The 22172-nt window shown below is 40.5% G+C and overlaps 2 protein-coding genes across 3 annotated transcripts in view; both read right to left on the bottom strand.

Annotated features, from left to right (window-relative positions):
• ap1g2 (adaptor related protein complex 1 subunit gamma 2) overlaps positions 1-1090 on the bottom strand; it is a 21318-nt gene extending 20228 nt beyond the window's left edge. Inside the window, exons 1-2 of the mRNA XM_034215257.1 lie at positions 960-1090; positions 45-247 (exon numbers count right to left, since the gene is read on the bottom strand). Of these exons, the coding sequence (XP_034071148.1) occupies positions 45-245 (201 nt within the window). The 5' untranslated portion in view covers positions 246-247; positions 960-1090. The remainder of the gene's footprint in view (positions 1-44; positions 248-959) is intronic.
• A 2305-nt stretch (positions 1091-3395) lies between these two features.
• Positions 3396-21670, bottom strand: slc7a8b (solute carrier family 7 member 8b). 2 transcript variants are annotated; one of them, XM_034215510.1, is made up of 12 exons: positions 21600-21670; positions 20928-21111; positions 13525-13729; positions 12940-13091; positions 11618-11743; positions 8822-8975; positions 8308-8431; positions 7348-7451; positions 6280-6376; positions 6043-6192; positions 3738-3915; positions 3396-3560 (listed from the first exon to the last, which is right to left on the bottom strand). In XM_034215510.1, exons 2-12 carry the CDS (start codon positions 21082-21084, stop codon positions 3424-3426), a joined length of 1584 nt encoding a protein of 527 aa, XP_034071401.1. In that variant the 5' UTR covers positions 21085-21111; positions 21600-21670; the 3' UTR covers positions 3396-3423. The 2 variants fall into 2 exon arrangements, with proteins under 2 accessions (XP_034071401.1, XP_034071402.1); XM_034215511.1 differs by lacking the exon at positions 21600-21670 and having other exon boundaries at positions 20928-21287.
• Positions 21671-22172: the final 502 nt, after the last annotated feature.

The raw sequence follows: 22172 nt of genomic DNA, 5'->3' as shown, positions 1-22172 counted from the left end.
ACCCAAGCAAACCCATGAAAGGAATTAGCACAATCCCCCCTCACCTGACCAAAGTGAGCAGGGTAGCCTAGCATGTGCACGTAGAGCAGCTTTGCCAGGTTGTGCGATCGCCCCCCATTGTCTGCCTGTCTGAACTGTGCCCGGATGGCTGCACACTCCCTCTGGATGACACCTCGCTCCTCACACTGCGTCCTGGCTGACCTGATGGCCCGGATCATCTCCTGTAGGGGTACTGAAGGAGACATGGCTGTGTGTGTGTGTGTGTGTGTGTGTGTGTGTGTGTGTGTGTGTGTGTGTGTGTGTGTGTGTGTGTGTGTGTGTGTGTGTGTGTGTGTGTGTGTGTGTGTGTGTGTGTGTGTGTGTGTGTGTGTGTGTGTGTGTGTGTACATGGGGTGTCATGGATATGTTAAATGACAGAAAAGTAACAGAGCAGAGTTATACTACGATTATTAGCATAATTTCACTTCCAGTTCCTGTCACTGAAAAATACCACCTGTGTGTGTAACGTTAGGCTAATGACGTAAAGCTGTTACTACACCATAATAACGGAATCATTAAAAGAGCTATGGTGTCACTAAAACACAAAGCCAAAGAGTAAATATTGCAAAAACAGTTCAAACTACTTCAACTACGTCTGGTAAGCTGAAAGCTCTTCCTGGTGACATATTGGCATAGCGTTATTTACTCATAGACATGGCTAAACTTGTCAATAACCTACCTCTATCTTCATAATTTACGTTGTAAAAAAACATTTAGGTATCAAATAGATTCAAGTTAGCATTACACTCCCCCAGTCGATGATGCAGGTCAGTGAAACGAGGCAGTGGCTAGCCAAGTGACCGAGCAGAGCTAACCTTCAGATGCTGTCAAGCTTGCTCAGTGAGAGAGCTACAGCGCTAGCTAACTTAGCATGGAGGTGTGTTTATGTGAATGGTTTAAGCTACAGAATAAATACCTACCTCTACTCTGTGCAGAGTCCCCAGTATTTGAAAAGTAAAGCGGTTCAACCGAACCCCCTCCAATAGACGAATGCAGTCAGATGGCTGGAAACCCAAATACTGTGGATCCATGTAGTGTCAATGGATGAGAGTATAATCAAAAGACTTCCTGTCACCCCTTTCAAAATAAAATACGCATTTTAAATTCACAGGAAGGTATTTTTTTATTAGGCCTTATTCATATAACATTTGTACATAACAGGAATAGCCTCGGTGAAACTAATAACATTAATTATGGTATACACGGTGTACACGCAAGTTACAGGGGATTCATTTTCATAGCTGCCTCACCAGCTTAATGGACATTTATTGGAAAAGAGATAGGACTTTCTAGAAATATTGAGGTCATGATCCTACATGTTGCCACCTGAGAAATGTCTGTCTGAAAAATGTCTGGCTTGATATCAAAAGCAAACAAACTATGTATTGTTTTGTAATTTCCCTGTAAAATATCCAAACACTGCTTTAATATCATTTCTGGGAGAATAATAGGCCTTTTTCCCAGCAGACATTTTGAATTGTGATGCGTGAGTACAAAAAGCACAGACTGTTACATTAACGAGGGATATGCAGAGCCCTCGTTAGTGTTATTAATTGCTGTGCTTTGCCTGTTGTGACGGTTGTGACAGGTCTGCAGGGAACAGTGATAACAGTAATTTAGAGGTTCAGATCAAAAATAATAATCTTAACCCAAGTTTGAGCCACTATAGCTGTGTTCATGTATTTCAACCACATGTTATGGTCTTCATCCGCAGATGGACAGAAGGATTAGAAGTGTGGGAAATAGTTCCAGTACAAGTATAACCTATTGAAGACTAGGCTACTGTACCTTGGTAGATGGCAAGTAGCATCCTGTAAATATGTCACACTATTATCATAACACGTACCCTAATTATTCACTTTTAATGTAAGATGGTTGTGGTGGCCAGTAGCCTAATTACTTCCAAAAAGTTAAAAAAAAAAGTAAAATAGTTATCCAAACGAACTAATTGGGGAATCCATTTACCCTAACAATAATTGTGTCAACACAGGGGGGAAATTGATTCTAAATCACTAGGTAGAGCAAATACTGGATTACTAAACTATCAGAGTGTGCAGCTGCCCGGAATTTCCACAGACTCAAGCTCCTAAAAGCTCTAGGCTTACGTTATTTCGGTATGTTATAGGCTACCCTGGATTAGAAAAGTTTGTTTACAATTGTTGTGTAGGCTACAAGATGTAACATATTTGACAGTACTTAGTGTTGTATAAATAAATATGATTTAGAATACACCAATTAGATGTACTGGTTTGATTTGATTCATTTCATCCACAACTTTGAATTGATCCAGCATTATTTGGATACTGATTCAGGCTTGTATTTTGAAAGCAAATGCATCTTCTTTCCTGTCCATTTCAGGGCATCGTAAAATTGTAACCAAGCCCGGCTCGTCATAGCCCATGACTTCCGCAATTTGATCGCTCACGGTGCGTGGGCTCCGCCCCTTCTACGTCAGGTGTTCCAACAGGTAGATAAAACATTGATGAGGAGGTTCAGCAGGCAGCACAGTGACAATACTACTGCAGTGTGCGAAAAGAGTGCATCCGAGTATCATTTTTTTTAACAGGCATTCAACTTGTCAAAAACTCTTGTCTAAAATAGTTTTAAGATTGGAAAAAAAAACGTGGTATACGGGAACCACGTGCTAAATATGCATTGGGCAACTAATAGTAATATTTAATTTTCAAACAAAAGCTTTCTGTTAAATTTATAAATAAAGAACTTGAAATGTAGCCGTTTTTGCTCTTTCCACGCTATGCCTAATTGGACACTTTTTTTCCTTTTAAGAAAATCGCACTTCACATAAACTCTTCATAAATCGAGAAAATAACTATTGATCAAAAAAAAAAAAAAAAAAAAACCTTCAACAGGAATATTTTTAAATGAATAATTTATACACACATATATACATACACACATATATATATATATACACACACACATACATATATATACACATATATAAATATATATGCGTTAATCGTGTTCAAATAATTAGTGGCGTTACTTTTTTTTTGCGTTAACGCACACATTATTCCATCTGCAAAATGTCATTTTAGTGTTAGGTGAGGTGAGAATACAAACACAGATTTTACAAAACAACTTGCATATAAAAACATTTTCCGATGGAATAATAATTACTCCACACTTGAATACAAAATAACAAGACATATACATATTTTTAAGTAATCATTTCATGTTCAGTGTTACATAAGTTAAACATCAGTGACTTTTCAACAAAGCATCTATGCCCGTGCCAATGTCGTAGAACAAGTGCATATGTGTGATAATCTCTCGAAGAGTCTTTCCTAAGTGCCTTTTTGCCCCTCCTCCTTACAAATAAAAAAAGAGCGAGGCATTGTTGGAGATTGTTTATGCACATCATCAAGATTCAGCTGTCAGAGGGCTTCCTCCATCTTCCTTATCTCCATCTTCTTTTGGAGACCCTTGGGGCTCCACCTTGTCCCCCATGTCCGGATAGACCACCGAACAAAGCTTTTGGCACAGATGAGTAAATTTACCTGGGTACAGTTGGGGAAAGATACCAAGGAAATTATTTAATATGAAAAGTGCTTAATTAAAAGACATTTAGCCTGATGAACATAACCTTAACAATTCAATTCCTATATGATATTTTTCAAATAACATTTTCAAACTCTAAACATCTTCTATTTTGAGACAGTAGAATGTTGCCTTACCCATCAAACTATCAACACACTGTGGCTTCTTTTCCCAGTAGACTCCCAGGAAATAGACAGGGACGCCGGTCATCATTATGGCCAGGCCCATGCCGCAGACAACCGGCTCAGAGTAGAGGGAGAAGACTATCAGGAAGGCCCAGAAAAGCAGGTAGATCACCGGCCACATCAGACTCACCTGGAGGACCAGGGAGAAACAAAAGTAAAATTACACGGTCTGATCATCATTAAAGACATTTTTTATGTTATCTGGAACACACTCCCAGAAAACGGCTGGTCTGCTGCAACTCTAAATAATTTTAAATCAAGACTGATGTCTATTTTCCACTGCCTTTTCTTAAATAAAATAATTATATTACATTATTTTGTATTCTCTTGGCTAATGGGGGTTTCAAAATGGGGGTAATTTATGATTTTCTTTGTCTTAATGCTTTTAATGTTTTTGCAAAGCACTTTGAATTGTCTTGTTTAATTGCGCTTGCCCTACGACACCTCTTTGGGCCATATAGACAGGGCTGCACATAACTGGTGCGCAGGTGCGCATGCGCACCTCCGCCAAAAAAAGAGCACCGGGTCATTTGAAACAAAGCGCATTTGCGTACCAACATTGAGAGAGGGAGAGAGAGAAGGGAAGAGGGAGAGAGAGAAGGGAAAAGAGAAAATAGAGGAGAAAGGAGAGATGAGAGAGAAAGATATTTGCGAGTTGCATATGAACCATGATATGAACTCAGGGCCGGCCCGTAGCGCTGGCTAGATGTTCGCCTAGGGCGCCAGATCTGGGGAGGTGCTGCGCTGGCAGTTCTGGGAGGGAAAAAAACATTTTGACTGTTGGGGCTCATCCTAATTTTCGGCCTTGATGTAATAATATTCACAATTAAGTAAATGTAACACCCTTTTCACCCCGGTTCCACGTTTCATTTGCCCTGTACGATGGGTGCTGTAAGTGATGAAAATGGGGGATGTTGGCTTATCTGGCGCCCGCAGCTCACAGCCAAAATGCTAGTGAGCGAGGGAGAGAGGGAGGGTGGTACCAGCGCTGTTGTTATTATAATCTGGTGCTGTGCTAGCTGCTCTAACGGAGATAAGAAGAAGATGTTTCTACAATAATGTGGAGGGAGAGTCCTCTCCAGTCAGACTGAGAGGCTGATGAGTTAACTACAGCTCAGTGAGGTAAAGGACTCTTAGTCTAAATTCAAACGGTTTGGTCACAATTTATGTAAACACATATTTTCAAGGCACTCCTTTGTAATTATTGGGATAAACAGGTTTGAAATCATTCCAATGTATACTATAGGACAGTAACCAAAAATATCCTTTAAAACTGGAGATAAAAAAAAAAAAATGCATAAATAAATAAATGTTAAGGTAAAATAAGATATGAACAACACAAATAAAATAAGTTACATTAATTTGTTATTGGCTATAGTAGGCTATTGGTTATGTTCACATACTTATTTGATTACATCCACTTTTCTAAGATGACAACAGAGACTTTCGACCCAAACCCAGCTGTTGACTTGTGGAATCAAGTATCTAATCGCAGACTCAACCAGAGAGAAAGTAGTAGGCCTACATCATCAGCTACCATGTCTGACATAGAGGAAGACAGTGAGGAGAACAGTCAGGAGGGTAGTGATGCTTGTAGGATTACTGGTCGTGCTAATGTTGTCTTGTGTTCACCTCTGCATGTGTGTTCTGTGTTCACCTCTGCATGTGTGTTCAGTGCCGTGTGTTTGGCAAATAAAGTCAAGACCCCCTCAAAAGTTACGGTTTATTTCATTTTAAGGATGAGCACCAAGCAATATCTCCAGGTGCTCCTTTGAGAACCAGGGCAAAAAAGTTATGTGCACCCCTGCATATAGAAACCTTTATGATCAAGCATTGTTTCAAAGAATTGTGAAATTTGATTGTTGGTTTAAACATCAACCAGAATTATATATATTAAACAAGGAAAAATGTATGTATTCCACTGTACACAGTTTCAGTTTGCATTCACTTTTCTTAATTTTATATTTTTCCATCCATCATGTATATCCTACTAATTTCTTCATTTACTTGCTGTATATTATTTATATTTCTTCAACTATTTCTATTGTTTTTTTATGTACGTTTATGTTGCATTGTTGGAGGAGCCAAAACTGTAGCCATTGTGCATTTGACAATAAGCCTTTGAATCATTCTGAATCTATCAACCTACCTGTACTGACTATAACTGTGATATCTAAACACATTTAATATACACATAATAATATTGTGTTTTTATCTTTTATTTGGTTTTCTTTTCAATACCTATTAGTCTATTTACCTTAATGGGTCGATACATATCGGGCTCTTTAAAGCGCAGGACGATCTGCCCGGCGACGGTGACGCCATAGAAGAGGTAGTTGATGAAGCCCACGTAGTTTATGAGGGTGTAAATGTCACTGGTGCACAACATCAGCAGGGTGGAGATCAACTGAAAATGGCGACAGGGAGGGGTCATCATCTCTTCAAAAGACAAAAAAGGACAAAAAGTGGATGTAGTGTTTTGATAAGGACTCACAGTGAAGAGTAAGGCAGGGATGGGGGTGCAGCGTTTGACGTGAATCATGGCCAGCAGACATGGGAGATGGCCTGCCCTCGCTCCGGCGAAAAACAGCCTGAGAGACAGAAGAGGAGACGGTGAAGTACTGAGAGCAGAGGCAGCTGCTGCTTATTTACAGTGTGCACTCAGCAGCTGAGAGCTCAGGGAACACAGCTCAGGTCATTATTGTAGAGACAGAGTGCACAAGTCAGGGTGAAACATTTAGCAAAACAAGAGTACTGTGGAATGTGGTGAAAGAAGCACTCGGATGTTTTATTTAAGTAAATGTAGCAATACTAACTTAAAAACTATAATACATTTACCAAACAAGGGCGTCACCTTGTGTTGAAAAGTCGTGAGGACAAATGTATTTTTAAATAGTCTTCAAGAAAGCAGATGATTACTGAGATTGGGGGGGAACAAGACATGTCAAACATTTAGTTATTGATCAGTCCATGCATGCTTTTTGAGCTAACGACATTGCACATTGATTCATTCTACATGTCCTTTTTTTGGTTCAAGCTGTTTTTCAGAACATTTAAAAAAAAAAAAATGATGCTTCTAAATGTAATGGGACAAAAATCGGCCATTTAAAAAAAGGGGTGGGGACAGCATCAGTGTGAATGACACCTTACCCTAAAACTACGAATATATGTCAATGTTTTGTATTGGTTTATTAATAATTTGTATGGGTTCAGTCGGAATCTATTAAGTAACTAAAGCGGTCAGTCAAATGTATTGGAAAAATATAGAGTAGCATAAAACACTTTAAAGTACCTCAAATTACAGAACAGGGAATATAATGTTCTGTTCAGACTTTTCCAATATAATCCAAAAAAACTAATTTGTAGCCCTAATGGTGAAAGATTGTTACCTATCATACATTTTACAATTTCTGTGTAGCTTCCTGATTTTTACACTGCTTACCCAGTTTCTCCATATACATCTACGGGCTCAAATGTCAGCAAAGGAACAAGTCCATTAAAAAAAAAAAGAAGCACAGCAGCCACAGAAACTGCAATGACAAAAGATGGAGGATAAACTGACCGTGACGATGTGAAGAGGGAGCCGTTGACCCCCCCGAAGGTGGAGAGAGCCGCAGAGATGGGCATGATCCATGACATTACACCGAGCAACTTCTCTCCAAAAGTCTGGGAGAAACATTAGAAGTAGAGAAAGAGAGGAGGAGGAGGAGAGAACACTTTAATAACAGTGACTTATCAAGACATTTTAAAATGGAGTGAGAAGAATAAACGTGTGACAGCTAGGTGGTTTCTGTAAATGGCTGCCGATTAGCCTCTAGATCAGGGGTGTCAAATTCAAGGCCCGGGGGCCAAATCCGGCCCGCGACTTCATTTTATGTGGCCCACAAGAGCTTGCAAAGATTATAATACGTTTATTATATGGTTACATGCCACTTTACAGAAGCAGGTTGCCCATAAACTACATGTCCCACAATGCATCTCGTTTTGTGACATGCCACTGAAGAGACTTGCGATTATTTGCCCTGGACTTCTGCTTTCAGACGTAGTTAATTACCCTATTCAATAATAATCCAATTCAGAGGCAATAATGTAATACAATACATTATTTTATATATATTATATATGTATATAGTTACAACCGGCCCTTTGAGTGCAACCATAATGCTAATGTGGCCTGCGATGAAATTAGGTTTGACCCCCCTGCTCTAGATCCATGCATTAGCTACGTTTGATTGAGACTTAATGGTTATTATACTGCTTTTTACTCAGTTAACCTATAAAATCGTATTTAATATGAATTGGACTGATCACGAATATGTCAAGTATTATTTGTCATAAAATAATGTAATGAATATTGAACTAACAGATTACACAAAATCACATTAATGGCCAATTTTTATGTTTATTAGTTCAGTTAACAAATAATATTTTCTAGTATAAAAACAGACTTTCTTTTATATGATCTTTAAAAAAAGATGATATAATATGGAATAAAACATTTATTCTGGGTGTGTTTTCTCACCACTGCCACAGCGTTTGAGGCCAGCAGCTCCTGCGGGCTCATGGCGGTGATGTAGGCTATGTTGGCGAACACGTAAACGAAGGTGACGATGGGGATAGAGATGAAGATCGCAAGAGGGAGATTCCTAAGAGGACAAAAGACAAGATTAATGTTCATGGTTTATGAAGATTTGTGGTGTGTGCGTCTTTCCTTATTAATAACATCTTTAGTTTTCATTGTTTACATTATTTTAGGTTAACATGTCTTTATAACAGTTTCAATCTTGCTAGTTAAATCCTTTTTAAGGCACCATCAGTAAATAGGCTAAACGTATAGAATTTTTACCTCAGATTATATGGGAAAATAACACATTTAAAGAAAACTCCCTTTAAAAAAAATGTTTTTTTAATATTTACTTTTTAATGCTGGATTTAGGTAGGAATAGATCAAGTTAATGAATGAAGCATAATTGTCTGTCCTTAATCCTTTAATGCATTTTGTTCTTTTTGCAGGTTTTGATGCTTGTGCATGTTACCTGTACGGGTCAACCAACTCCTCTGTGACGTAGTTGAGGAAGTTCCAGCCTCCATAAGCGAAGGATCCTTGTAGGAAGGACAGAGCTATCTGACCCACACCGTAGTCTCTGAACGTCTCGAAGGCGTGTTCTGGCTCCAACCAGTAATAGTGACCTGAGAACGAGGAAACGTCAGAATTCATTGAAATGACGTTACATTGTCAACTGCTTTTCACTACCAAAGGCTGAGCAGCAGAGGTCACCAAACAACATCCAAGAGACATATTAATTAGCCTGCATCTCTAGTTTATATACCACGCAAAGTAAGATATTATGAGGGGGCGAGTCACATGAATGAGTGTGTAAGTGTGTGTGAGGATTATGAGGGGGATGAAGGGTTATAATAATAATAATAATAATACATGGGACTTTTATAGCGCTTTTCATGAAACTCAAAGACGCTTTGACAGAGAATTAAGAGGAGAAAACAAAAAAGAATAAAAAAATAGATAACAAAGAAATACAAAAAGAGATAAACAGAACAAAAAATAGGGGGGAGGGGGGTGGTCAGTGGTTGAATGCAGTGTTGAACAGGTGGGTTTTGAGTGATGTTTTGAATGCTGTGAGGGAGGAAGAATCTCTGATTACATTACATTACATTTAGCTGACGCTTTTGTCCAAAGCGACTTACAATAAGTACATTCGACCAGGAAGACACAACCTTGAAGAAAACAGAATCATATAAGTATATCAGGTTTCATAGAGCCAAACATTTCAAGTGCTACTCAACTGGCTTTAGGTAAGCCAGTCCTTTATTAGTATAAAAGTGCTTCGTTAATCGTTCTAACGCTCGAAGTGGAGTCGAAAGAGATGAGTTTTCAGTTTGCGCCGGAAGATGTGCAAGCTATCTGCCGTCCTGATGTCAATGGGGAGCTCATTCCACCATCTTGGAGCCAGGATAGCAAACCCACGTGTTTGATGGATTGGCGTAGTGAGTTACAGAGGGTGGGTGCAGCAACGAAGAAGGCTCTGTCGCCCCAGGACTTGAGGTTGGTCCGGGTGGGGAGGGACAGGAAGTTGGCAGTAGCAGAGCGGAGGGAGCGAGTGGGAGTGTGTCTGTGGAGGAGGTCAGTCAGGTAGGATGGGGCCAGGTTATGGAGGGCTTTGTATGTCATCAGGAGGATCTTGTACTGAATTCTCTGGGGGATGGGGAGCCAGTGGAGCTTGATGAGAATGGGTGTAATGTGTTCACGGATTCGGGTGTGGGTGAGTAGACGGGCGGCGGAGTTCTGGATATATTGAAGTTTTTTGAGGATTTTTGCAGGTGAACCGTAGAGTAGGCTGTTGCAATAGTCCTGACGGGAGGTGATGAAGGCGTGGATGAGGGTTTCGGCAGCAGTGGGAGAGAGGGATGGACGTAGACGTGCAATGTTTTTGAGGTGGAAGAAGGCTGTCTTTGTGATCCGTTTGATGTATTTGTTGTAGGAGAGGGTTTGGTCAAATATGATGCCTAGGTTCCGGATGTGAGGGGAGGTTTGAACTGGGCCGTCTATGTTGAGGGTGAAGTTATGGATAGGTGTGGTGAGCTTGATTTGTCCAATGATTATTATTTCAGATTTATCGCAGTTGAGTTTCAGGAAGTTAAGTTGGAGCCAGGATTTTATTTCAGTGATGCAGTTTGTCAGAATGGAGTGGGTAGCAGTGGAGATGGACTTGGTGGAGATGAGAAGCTGGATGTTGTCGGCAAAGCAGTGGAATTGAAGTCCATGACGGCGGATTATGTGACCAAGGGGAAGCAGGTAAAGGATAAAGAGGGGGGGGCCGAGAACTGAACCTTGAGGGACACCTTAGGGGAGAGGAGCGGTGGGGGATTTGCAGTTATTGATGTAGATGAACTGGTTTCTGTCAGAGAGGTATGAAGTGAACCAAGAGAGGGCAGTGCCGGTGATGTTGAAGGTGGTTTCAAGACGGGTGAGGAGGATGGAGTGATTGATGGTGTCGAAGGCAGCGCTGAGATCAAGGAGGATGAGGATGTTGAGGTTACCAGCATCGGAGGAGAGGAGAAGGTCATTTGTAATTTTGAGGAGTGCCGTTTCGGTACTGTGGTTTGAGCGGAATCCGGATTGAAAAGTTTCATAGAGGTTATTAGCAGAAAGATGATGCTTAAGTTGTGCCGCTACAGCGCGTTCCAGAACTTTTGACAGAAAGGGTAGGTTCGAGATTGGTCTGAAGTTATTAGGGTTGTCAGGGTTTAGTCCGGGTTTTTTCAGAATAGGGGTGATAGCAGCTATTTTGAGGGACGGTGGAATGGTGCCAGAAGACAGGGAGGAGTTGATTGCTGTAGTGATGAGTGAAGAGAGTTATGACTGACTGTAATCCCTCTTTCACGCTGGAATCACAAATCTCGTGAGAAGCACAAGGTAACTTATATTGTGTGTTACTGTGGCTAAAGTGCTGATGCCCACGTGTGAAAAACTGGTAAGTTACACCTCTTCAGATCCATTTACTATTAAAATGAAATTCTGAGAAGGGAACGTCAAAATTATGCCCATGTTTTGTTCAAATATTTGTATGTTTCTACATTTTGTTTTAGTAGTAAATTGGTATATTACATTGTTTATTCTGTATGTTTTATATTGTGTATTAATGAACACTCAATTTCTACCCTTCTCTTTATATTTTTTTTATTTTTAAAAAAAAATGTATTTGTGAGAAGAGGTTACAACAAAGAACACTGGTAACCACCTCCCTACCAAAAGAGAGACAGACATGTACAGTAAAGAAACTAAAAGAGTTTAAAGAGACTGGAAATCCTACCTTTGCATATTTGGACGATTCCCATGATTATGATTAGACCCAGGGCCAAAAGCTTGCCAGCAGTGAAGATGTCTTGGACACATGTGGCCCAGCGCACACTGTGGCAGTTCACCCATGTCAACAACACTACAGCATGGCAAGGATGACAAAAAAAGTTAAAATGATATCCATGTTGTGTGTGGAATACTTTGGTTACATTCCATTGACATAATGATGTTTGTCAATTTTAAAAAATAATTTCCAAGTGACTTGCAAAATTATCTTTTAAATTGACAAACATCATCATGTGTAATTCATGGCACAATTCAAACAGGATCGAAAAATTATTTCTCTCTCGCCAATGACTACCATACATATTTTTTCCAAAATAAGGTCCCATGGGTCGGAAGTAGAAGGGCGGGACTTATGTTCTCTATATAGATGAACAATCCCAGTAAACAAATAAAATACTATAAATGAGAGACCTGGCCGCCATGTTGAAAACAGTCGAGCCAAAACCAAGCATCCGCCCAACGCAACTCTCATTTTAAAGTTATAGTACAATACACGTTTCAGTAAATATTTAAAGCTAGATATACAGTAAAATAATAGTTTTTCAAATTTGAGCAACACTGTCATATGAACAGTTTGATAAGAGTTCACAAGCAGTGATTGAAACTGGGTTAGCCATAGCCATCCATGATAGCAGTTCTGTAAGGCTGTACCTATGCAAAGTGGTACTTTGAGCTAAATGCTAACATATCATGAGCATGTTTACATGCTAATTCTTGCCAAATGTGATCAACGTACTGGTTTCCATAGTTTTTGAGATCATTATCATATTTTTTCCACAGACAAGACAAAGCTAATCAGATACAGAAGACATTAAAAGGGGTGCGGTCACACACAAAATACCATTACTGAACCACTGACTTCCGTTCTATTTCAAAAACTAAATATTTGCTTCCTTCGCCTCAGGTAATGTTTAACTTTAGGGAATTTTCATGCAATAGTCACTGACCAATATTCCCTCATATGTGACCATACCCTGAATCTGTTTTCCAGACAGTGTTGTAATCTTGCGAGTGCTGAACTTGATGATGCATTCACTTCAAAGCAAAATAAATGCTGTACAGCCTCACCCACCCTTATTAAGAGTTAAATCTGCCACCTACTAAGGTGTCTTTCTATAATATGAAGTGTTTTAAAAACAACTGAAGAAGAAAGAAGAGTAGAATTAAACACCATGGCAGGAATGTATTCTTTAAAGTGGGCTTTGAATGCTGAGTCATGATCTGTGCCTAGCTGACACATTTAGTTTCCATGTAAATTCTATGACTCACTCAGGCAAACTGCAGCCAGCAGGCGGAGGCCGCTGTCTGGGGGGAGGCAGGAGGGGAAGAGAGGCTGCAGGACGTAGTTGGAGAAGGTGAGAGCGATCACAGCCTGGTTGGTGGGGTAGATCACCAGCAGAGCAATCCACAGTTGCAGGAACCTGGACATAAAGACATTTGTGTCACATGAGTGCACACACACACACACACTACAGGCAAATCATGCTACTCTTTGTTAACGCAAAATGTAACAGGGAAACAAAAGAAAAATTAAGCACATAAGCGGAGTGTATTATACATGTACACTAGGGCATTGTTGTTTAAAACAAGAGACATGAGTGGAACTGGGTCAGTGACATTCTGGGAAGCTGGGAACATCAGAAGGGGCTTACACTTTTAGAGGAGGGGTGAGGATTTACTTCAAATTCCCATTAATGTGAGGTCTCTGAAGTTTTGTTTGTAGAAAAATGGGACAACATACATTTGTTCAGGCCTTTTTGTCAGTATGTTCATCTCAGATATATGTAGATGCTACTGCATTTGAAACTCACCTTTTATATGCATTTCAAAATGAATGCTAACATTTGTTCTCACCCAGCCAGTTCTCCAAAGATGTCCTTGACATAGGAGTAGTCTCCCCCCGACTTGGGGATGGTCACGCCTAACTCAGCGTAGCAGAGGGCGCCGATGGCGGTGATAACTCCGGTGATAACCCATACGATGATGGCCACGCCCACAGAGCTAGCGTTCTCCAGAACCCCCTTAGGACTCACAAAGATCCCTGATCCAATTATGTTGCCTGAGAACAGACACAAAGGACAGAATTAGAAACAAGACCAGACACAGGGCAGGATGCTATAATAATAATAATAATAATAATAATAATAAAAACATTGCAGGAATTATGGTTATTTACAGTGAGACAGGTTAATGTTAATGATACAATTTCCTGTCCCATGACGCCCCATTTCATGCTGGCCAATGGGACCCTAGTCCATATGAAATCTCTTTGCATGAACAAAAGTACTAGCTGAAATTATTGTTTTACATTGGGCTCTATTCTTTTTTAAGAAGACTGATACTTGGATTACACTGCCCAAACTGGTATCCAAAGTTTCCCATTGCACATGCCAACTGCTGGTTAGCTCATGTGAAGAAACTGGTCTTGTTTGGCATCATTTCTGCTTTCATTTGGAATATTTCATCATGCAGTAGTCATACTTTACTTTTGGAAATAGTGCAAGGCTGTTACATTGGTAGCAACATAGACAATGTGTATCTTTAATATTCGTTCTTGATTATATTCGCATAGCCATTTTGATTTAGAAAGAGAAGATGCATGTCTTAATGTTTGAAGAAATGTCAGAATTAGTTTGTATCGTCTGTGTAACTCTAAGGACCAACAAACAAATCCAAGTCTGAAAGACAATGGCCACTTTGTACAGTTTGATTGAAATGTAATGCCACCTGTTGTAAAAAACAACATAAGTAACTGTTTTTTGGGACATTTGTCTGACTCTGCAAGGTAAGGGACATTAATATGGGTAAGAGAACATTTTACGAGTTGTCGAGAGCACACAAACGCGAAGAAACCTGTTTAATATGAAGAAAAAAACACATGGAAATCTAAGAATATAGTTTAGATAATACCTTTGAGAGATTTGTATTGACTGGATTATTATATTAGTGGGCTTAAGAAATACTATTGGTCCATTGATCAAAACCCTTGATTTGAGCCTTATATTGATTACATTCAGTTCCTGAATGGCTTACATACGGCCCTTAGATGCCTTTTGATTCTCCTGGAAAGTCACTACTGACAATCTTAAGATTTACATTTACTTTGAGTTTAAATAAGAGTACCTCAATTTCTCGACTGCTGAAGTTACTTTTTTGGCTGCCAACTCTCCAACTCTTGGGCCTTTGCAAGAGTTACAACATTATTTGAGGACATTTATTATGCTAATAATGAGCAAACGGCCACTCTCTTCTAATTAAGGATTACGTGGGATCATAACTCAGCACACTTGGGTAAGAGCTTATTTGAAAGAACATTTGGTGCATCTGAAGTTGAAAAACTATCAGATTAATTTAAGAGAATGTTACTGCATGAAGGCCATTGTTCTTCAGTTGGTCACCACTGGTTAATCCCAGTAAATGCCCACCATGTCAGGCGGATAAGGGCTACACAAAGGGGTTCAGTTTAAACAGACATTTTGAGAAAGGTTTCAGATGATTTACGAGTTTTTACACTAATTTATCCATACATATTGATAGTGACGAGACCACGTACATGGAAGAGGTGGAGCAACTGCTAGCTTTGTGCAAGGTAAACAACCTGCAGCTGAACAAGCTGAAAACCCAGGAAATGATCATTGACTTTAGGAGGAAGAAGACCGTCATGCAGCCCCTGTACATTGATGGAGGCTGTGTGGAGAGAGTCTCAGTGATCAAATTCCTGGGCGTTCACCTGGCGGAGGACCTGTCCTGGAGGACCAACACCACGGCAACCGTCAAGAAGGCACAGCAGAGACTCTACTTCCTGAGAATACTCAGGAATTACCACCTCAGACAGGATCTGCTTGTGTCCTTCTACCGCTGCGCCGTGGAAAGCATCCTCACCTACTGCATCTGCGTGTTGTTCCTCAGCTGCACAGCCGCAGAGAGGGGTGCGCTTCAAAGGGTCATCAACTCGGCCTAGAAGATCATCGGTTGCCCCCTCCCCTCCCTGGAGGTACTGTACAGCTCTCTTTGCCTTAAGAAGGCAGTCAAAATCCTCAAGGATCCACACCACCCGGGTAACGAGCACTTCGTACGGCTGCGCTCAGGCAGGCGCTTCCGTACCATGTCTTCCCGGACAAACACTCAAGTTCAGTTTTTTTTCCCAGGGCCATATGTGCACTAAACGCTGCTAATATTTAAATTATATAAGCCTTCCGTGCAATACGAGGGGAATCGTGCAATTTAATTTATTTATTATTTATTTATGTACATATTCCCCATCATGTCTTTTTTAAGTCCCATTTATTGTTTTTATATTGTCTTGTTTTTATATTGTCTTGTTGTTGCGTGTTGGCACCTTGAGTTTATTGTAATTTCGTTGTACCTGTACAATGACAAATAAAGATCTATCTATCTATCTAACCCTGGTCAGGCTCTAGTATGTTCAAAACTGTGCTGCCAGGGTACTCTCACATACAAAGCCGTGGCAACACATCACTCCCACCCAGGGGCGGATGTAGACAAATATTCATGGGGTGGCAAGAGGGTGGCAGGAGATTTTGAGGGGTCGCATCCCCTGACAGAAGTATATGCTGATTGAAATCGCAATCATATCAATCAATTAGGGGTGTAACGGTACACGTACTGAAATTATTTTGTAGGGGCCCTTCGGTTCGGTACACGTGTGTACCGAACGAATATAGCGTTAAATGTAAAAAATTGAGAACAACTTTCTGGAAGTAATCTCAGGTATATAATCATAGAGCGACCAAGTCATTTCATTGGACGAGAGGCATACTATGAGAGCTGGTCACAGGGATGTGTTCAAATGTAGTCAGTAATTTGAGGAACTGTCGACATGGCGAACGCAGATAAAGTTGAGCTGAAAATCCTCCAGCATCATTGAAGTCTCCGGTTTGGGAACATTTTGGTTTCGCAGTTACGTACAAGGATGACGGACAAAGACAGGTGGACCGAACCAAAGCTGTTTGTCGACATTGTTCAACTAACATTGGTTACGCGGCTGGCAATACATCACACTCATTTGAAAAGGCATCACCGAACGTGAATATCACCGGTACCAAAAGAAAAAAGACTGAAGCGCAAACCCAACTCCCACTAGCATGTAAGCCTCCACTACTCGCAGAATGTTCAGACCGAGCCAAAGCTATTACAAACGCCAAGTATCCTTATGTTGCCATGTTAGCAAAGCGCTACCTGGCTGTGTCTGCTACCTCTGTCCCTAGAGAGGGTGTTCTCCACAGCAGGAGGCATTGTTAGTGCCAGCAGATCTGCCATTTCAGCAAGCAATGTGGACAAGTTCATCTTTCTTTAAACAACATGAAAATACAATGAAAAGCAAGTCCTAATGTCAAGCCGGCTGCTTAGGTACTAGTACAGTTCAAATACAGATTATTTCAGTTCATCGAAATGCTGCACCTTAATGTTTATTTTACTATATTTTGTATTTATTTGAATACATTAGTCAGTTTAATAATAATTTTAAAAAAATATTTAATGTTTTGTGATAATTTTTTCTGCTGTACCGAAAACGTACCGAACCGAACCGTGACCTAAAAACGAGGTACGTACCGAACCGAAATGTTTGTGAACCGTTACACCCCTACAATCAATGTTAACTTGGAAAGCCACAATATTAATATTTTAACTCAATCACATAGGTGATATTATTGTGGCACATCAGTAAAGCCTTACAAGGTGGCAGACGTAATTGAATGAATTTTAACTGAACAATAACTGAATGAGTTTGTCTCACTCTTAGACCAGCAGGGGTACCAAATATATACAGACTGCTGCAATAAGTACATTAATTAACTGTCTCATCGATGTTTGTCTGAATGAATATGATAATATTAACAATCATATTATTCCTATCAGCTGTCAATCACTGTTAATAAATAGTAATAATAATAGATTTAATTTGTTAGCGTTTTTACAGGTGCTCAAAGTCGCTTTACAGATATAGTGAAGAACTGTTATGATTCACATATTCATTTATTATTGAATAAACTATATTTTTTGGAGGAGTTAATGATGAATGTTCATCAAGATGCTTGCTCACCCTCCTTCTATTTTGAAAAACAAGTAATTATATCATTATTGATATACAGTTACAACCTTGACTTTACATCAGAAAGAACAAACATTAAAGAAGTGACTAACTGCATCAGTTAGGGTTAAAAAACGTGTATTCAGCTAAAACATCGCTGCAGTTATTATCCAGTGGAAGGTCCTTACCTACTGGCCTAGTTCAATCAAAGTGGTTACTTTCTGTTGGCTGAGCAGTGTAGTTTTACACACCGTCTTTTACTTTCTCAGGACTTAAAACTGTTTTTTGGGGGCAGACCCCCTCAAAGAAAAAAATATATACACGCATACAAGGTCATCATCTTAACAGTTTGTTATTCTCATCGAGTCATCCGTGAGCAGAGCATCAAGTTGGCATGTCTATTACAGCTGAATGCGGCGATTAGTATTTTGTTCAGCAAAACGCCTCACAAATTTATTAAGATCAACAGCTGTAGTGCGTTTTGATTCAATGCTGAGTACAGCCAAACTTGACATTCTCTTCTCTGTCATTGTAGACCGCAACTACCTCATTCCTTCAGTGCTTGGGTCCGAAACGCTTCTCGTTTTGCGCCATCCCGTTCAAGTGAATTCGCCACCAATCATATTTCCACTCTCGCGCCAGGACCGGGGGAGGGGTTACATGACGTGCATCTTGTGCTGCATTCACTTGCACTCGGACATTAGAGACTTTCTCTCATAAATGTCCGATGAGCCACAACTTTTCTTTCAAAACAAAGATGCCAACTGGGGTGGCAGCTGGGGTGGCCACCCCGGTAGATCCACCCCTGCTCCCACCCTCATCCACTGGCTGCCGGTCAAGTCCCGCATAACTTACAAAGTCCACCTCCTCACCTACAAGTCCCTCCATGCCCATGCCCCCCAGTACTTATCGGACCTCCTCCGCCCACATGCCCCACCCCGGAACCTGCGGTCTTCAGACTCTGGCCTGCTTAACACCCCCCGCACCAACCTGCGAACCTTCGGGGACAGAGCCTTCAGTGTGGCAGCCCGCACCCTCTGGAACGCTCTCCCTGCGGAGATCCGCGACATCCCCACGCTTGACGCCTTCAAAAGGGCCCTCAAGTCCCATCTGTTTGCTAAGGCCTTTGGCCCCAAATCTATTTGTTGTTTTGTCTGTCTGACTTTTGTTTTGTTTGTTCCTACTCTTCTTTGTAAAGCGACCTTGGGTCTCATGAAAGGTGCTATATAAATCCAAGCTATTATTATTATGATAGTGTGGAGAAAAAAGTTCAATAAAACATGTTCAAACATAATAAATATATGTATATAAAATTAAGAAGTTATGTAGTAAAAATGTATGTGTGAAAATAACCTGCAATTTATTATACTAAATAAATAAATCAAACAACAAACATACAGGATAAAATACAAAAAGCAATGAAATTAGAGAACATACTCTTAGAATTAGATTTTTAATTTATAAAGTGGTCTTCTCTTAAAAACAGGAGGGAACCCTATTTCACATAGGCTAAGTTTACCTATTTCACTTAGGCTAAGTGAAATAGGACACCTTTTCTCTACTTAAAATATGCTAGGAGACAAACATGTATAGGCTCCTTACCAGGCACGTGCACACAGACATCAAAGTGGGCTTGAGCCACTGCCCTTTTACTTCCTCCAGAGAAAGTGCGCTTTTTAAATGGGGTGCTTTTTTTCCATTTTCTTTCCTCCAATAAATGTATATATATCTACTGCTGTTTGCGCACAGTTTCCCTTTCCAAAAATATATTGATTGAATACAAAATAAAAATATCAGGTCGGGAGATTAGACTGAAGTTCCGATGCTCTCTCTACCCTCCCTCCCTGTCTCGCGCACAGCGGTGCGGACAGTCATCGGCAGCCACTTCAGACAGACAGGTAGCAGCACCTGCACCTTAAAGTCCCATGCTATGCCGGCTTTTCTTGGCTTGTTTGAAGGTGAGTGGAGATGAACAAATGACTAAACTGCCAGTGCCTCGAGGTTTACAGCTAATTAGCCAAAAACAAATAGTTAAAGTAGGGTACAGCTAATGGATAAGTTGGCTCAAGGTTTAGCTAAGGCAATTTATCATGGGCATACAGGCTAATGTACTGTACTTGGGGAGACACTACAGGTGAATACAGTACAATGTGTATCTAATAACGTCATCACAATCGCCCCATTGATATGCAAAGTAGGCATTAACTAGGCCTAATTAAAATGCGCAAATTTGCATGCAGTTACCAAGGCATTAAAGGTGAAAAGGATAAAAAAAACATAGCACCTCACAACTTCCCCAGATAGTTACTTACGTCAAATCAGTATTTTCCCCGGAAATGTTATGTTTAAATGCAGATTAGCTTTATATCTATAGATGAATTCAGATATAACGTTCTTTTTGCCTGTAATGTCCTGCCTTAACCCTCCTATTGTCTTTGTTTCCCCCCCCTTACTTTGGTGTTCGCGGTCAAATTCGACCGGTCCGGTTTTAACTGCTATTACATTAACACAAAAACCATTAATCATCACCAAATGTAATTTAACACCCTTTCAAACTGTACATATTGTATCAGACTACTGGTATATGAACAACAACTGCAGTAAATATACAAAGAATAGACACTGAACATGTATTGCGTGTGCCAGGTGTGATCCATGTGGGGGGGATGGGCACATAAGAGCGGGAAATGTGTCAAATTGTTCTGTGAGTGTTTGTGAGTGCCAGGTGTGATTCACATGGGGGGATTGGGCACATAAGGGGGGGGGGGGGGGGGGGGGGGGGGGGGGGGGGACACATCTAGAGTATGTGTGTTTTATCTGATCCGGATGGTTACTAATTCCTTTTCTTTAAGGGACCGGGAACACCATGGGTGTTACAAAGTTGACTAAATCATCCACAGTTCAATGAAAGTGGTGGTCAACAATTTTATATGTTCAAATGTCTACTGTGAAGGATATCATAAAGCCATAATGCAATCGAATGTAAAACAAAAAAGTTATGATTATTTTTGTAGAATTCTGTTGAGTATTAAACAATTGCGTGAGTGTGAGGATATTCAAATAAATTGGTCAGTAAGTCAGAGATGTGCAACTATTTGTAACTATTTGTTTAAAAAAAATGTTTTATCAATTATTATGGCAAGTGCCCTTTTTCTCACTTGAGCTCCTGCCCCCCAAAATGTCTGTGCACGTCCCTGCTCCTTACCGATTATGATGGCACAGGCGCTGACCAGGCCGATCTCTTTCTTCAGAGCCACCCCGGAGCCCTCTGCATCTTTCGCGGCTACCGGCTGTGTGTCTGCGGGCTCAGAGTGACTGTCCCCGCCGCCGCTGCTGCCCCGCTTCATCGGACCCTCGGTCATCCTGTCTCCCTCTTCTGTGGGCAGCACCTACAAGTATAGAGGTCTATTTTTGAACACATGTTTTAAAGAAGGTGAACAACGCTGCAATGCTTTTCCCGGACACATTTGCTGAGTAATTGCTCAAGCACTTTCTCACGGGTAGCCTACAATGTGCCATAAATGCTGATGTAAGTGCAGTTTCCATCTTTGGTTGGCTGCAGTTTTATCAAATTGAAAACCACTTAACCTCATTCGCAATTCAAAGTGCGGCTCTGTCTGAAAGGTGAGTAACCACAAACACATTGAAACAACTCCAGTTTGTTAAGCAAAACGAGACACAGCGTCTACTTTAAACAAAAATGTTATTATTAAGTTTTAGGATCAACTTCACCAATTTAAAATGGCTCACGAGAGGACCAACACGACTTTTCCCCTGTAGACCAACAAGGATGTCGTAATTAGCAATTAACACTGCAGCTTGCTCTCTGTTTTGCTGTAAAAACCTGGAGAAAACAGCTAACAAAGTGAGGACTCACCTGTTAGGCATGTGACTTGTAACCCCCCTGAAGGCAGCTGTTAAGTGACGGACTTCATGTCAGTGGCGTAGCCACCATAGGGCCAGGGCGGGTCCAGGCCCGCCCAGTTTACTCATTGGCCCGCCCTGAGAAAGCTTCGGTGTAATATTTTCTTTTTCTTTAATTTTTTTGATTATTATACATTTTTGTATTCACCCATTGAGAATATCCAAGCATTCAAAGTGAACAAATATCGAGTTGATGTTGTATGTGTTTTATCCTCTGAACGGAACTCATTTCCGGTCAAAACTGGTTGAGGTGGTATGAAGATTTTCCCTGGGTGGAATATAGCGCAAGTAGGCACGCGCAAATATTCTCATTATATCTGTCTGCATAAAAAAAGTTGTTTTACTCTTTACGGTTTTCATGGATGAGTCTACTGTCTGGCTTTCTCAACTTAAGAATTGCTCCAACAGGCAAAACACTTTAACCATCATGTCGCCAGTTGTGTGTTTGTGTGTGTCTGTTAAGCAACTGGAAGATATGTACAAACGAGTGTATACAACATGATAAGAACAGACAGGATGTGTATGA

This window comes from Gymnodraco acuticeps, unplaced genomic scaffold (genome assembly GCF_902827175.1).
Source record: "Gymnodraco acuticeps unplaced genomic scaffold, fGymAcu1.1, whole genome shotgun sequence".
Taxonomy (NCBI): Eukaryota; Metazoa; Chordata; class Actinopteri; order Perciformes; family Bathydraconidae; genus Gymnodraco; species Gymnodraco acuticeps.
This window is presented reverse-complemented; position numbering and strand designations above follow the sequence as displayed.

Bases quoted from the DNA above. Each gene is read 5' to 3' on its own strand.
- slc7a8b (XM_034215510.1), bottom strand. From the start codon at position 21,084: ATGACCGAGGGTCCGATGAAGCGGGGCAGCAGCGGCGGCGGGGACAGT. The intron at 8,976-11,617 runs GTAGGATTTCCA...CCTCGTTCTCAG, and splicing joins AATCGTCCAAATATGCAAAG to GTCACTATTACTGGTTGGAG. The intron at 6,377-7,347 runs GTCAGTTTATCC...TCTGTCTCTCAG, and splicing joins TCCCTCTTCACATCGTCACG to GCTGTTTTTCGCCGGAGCGA.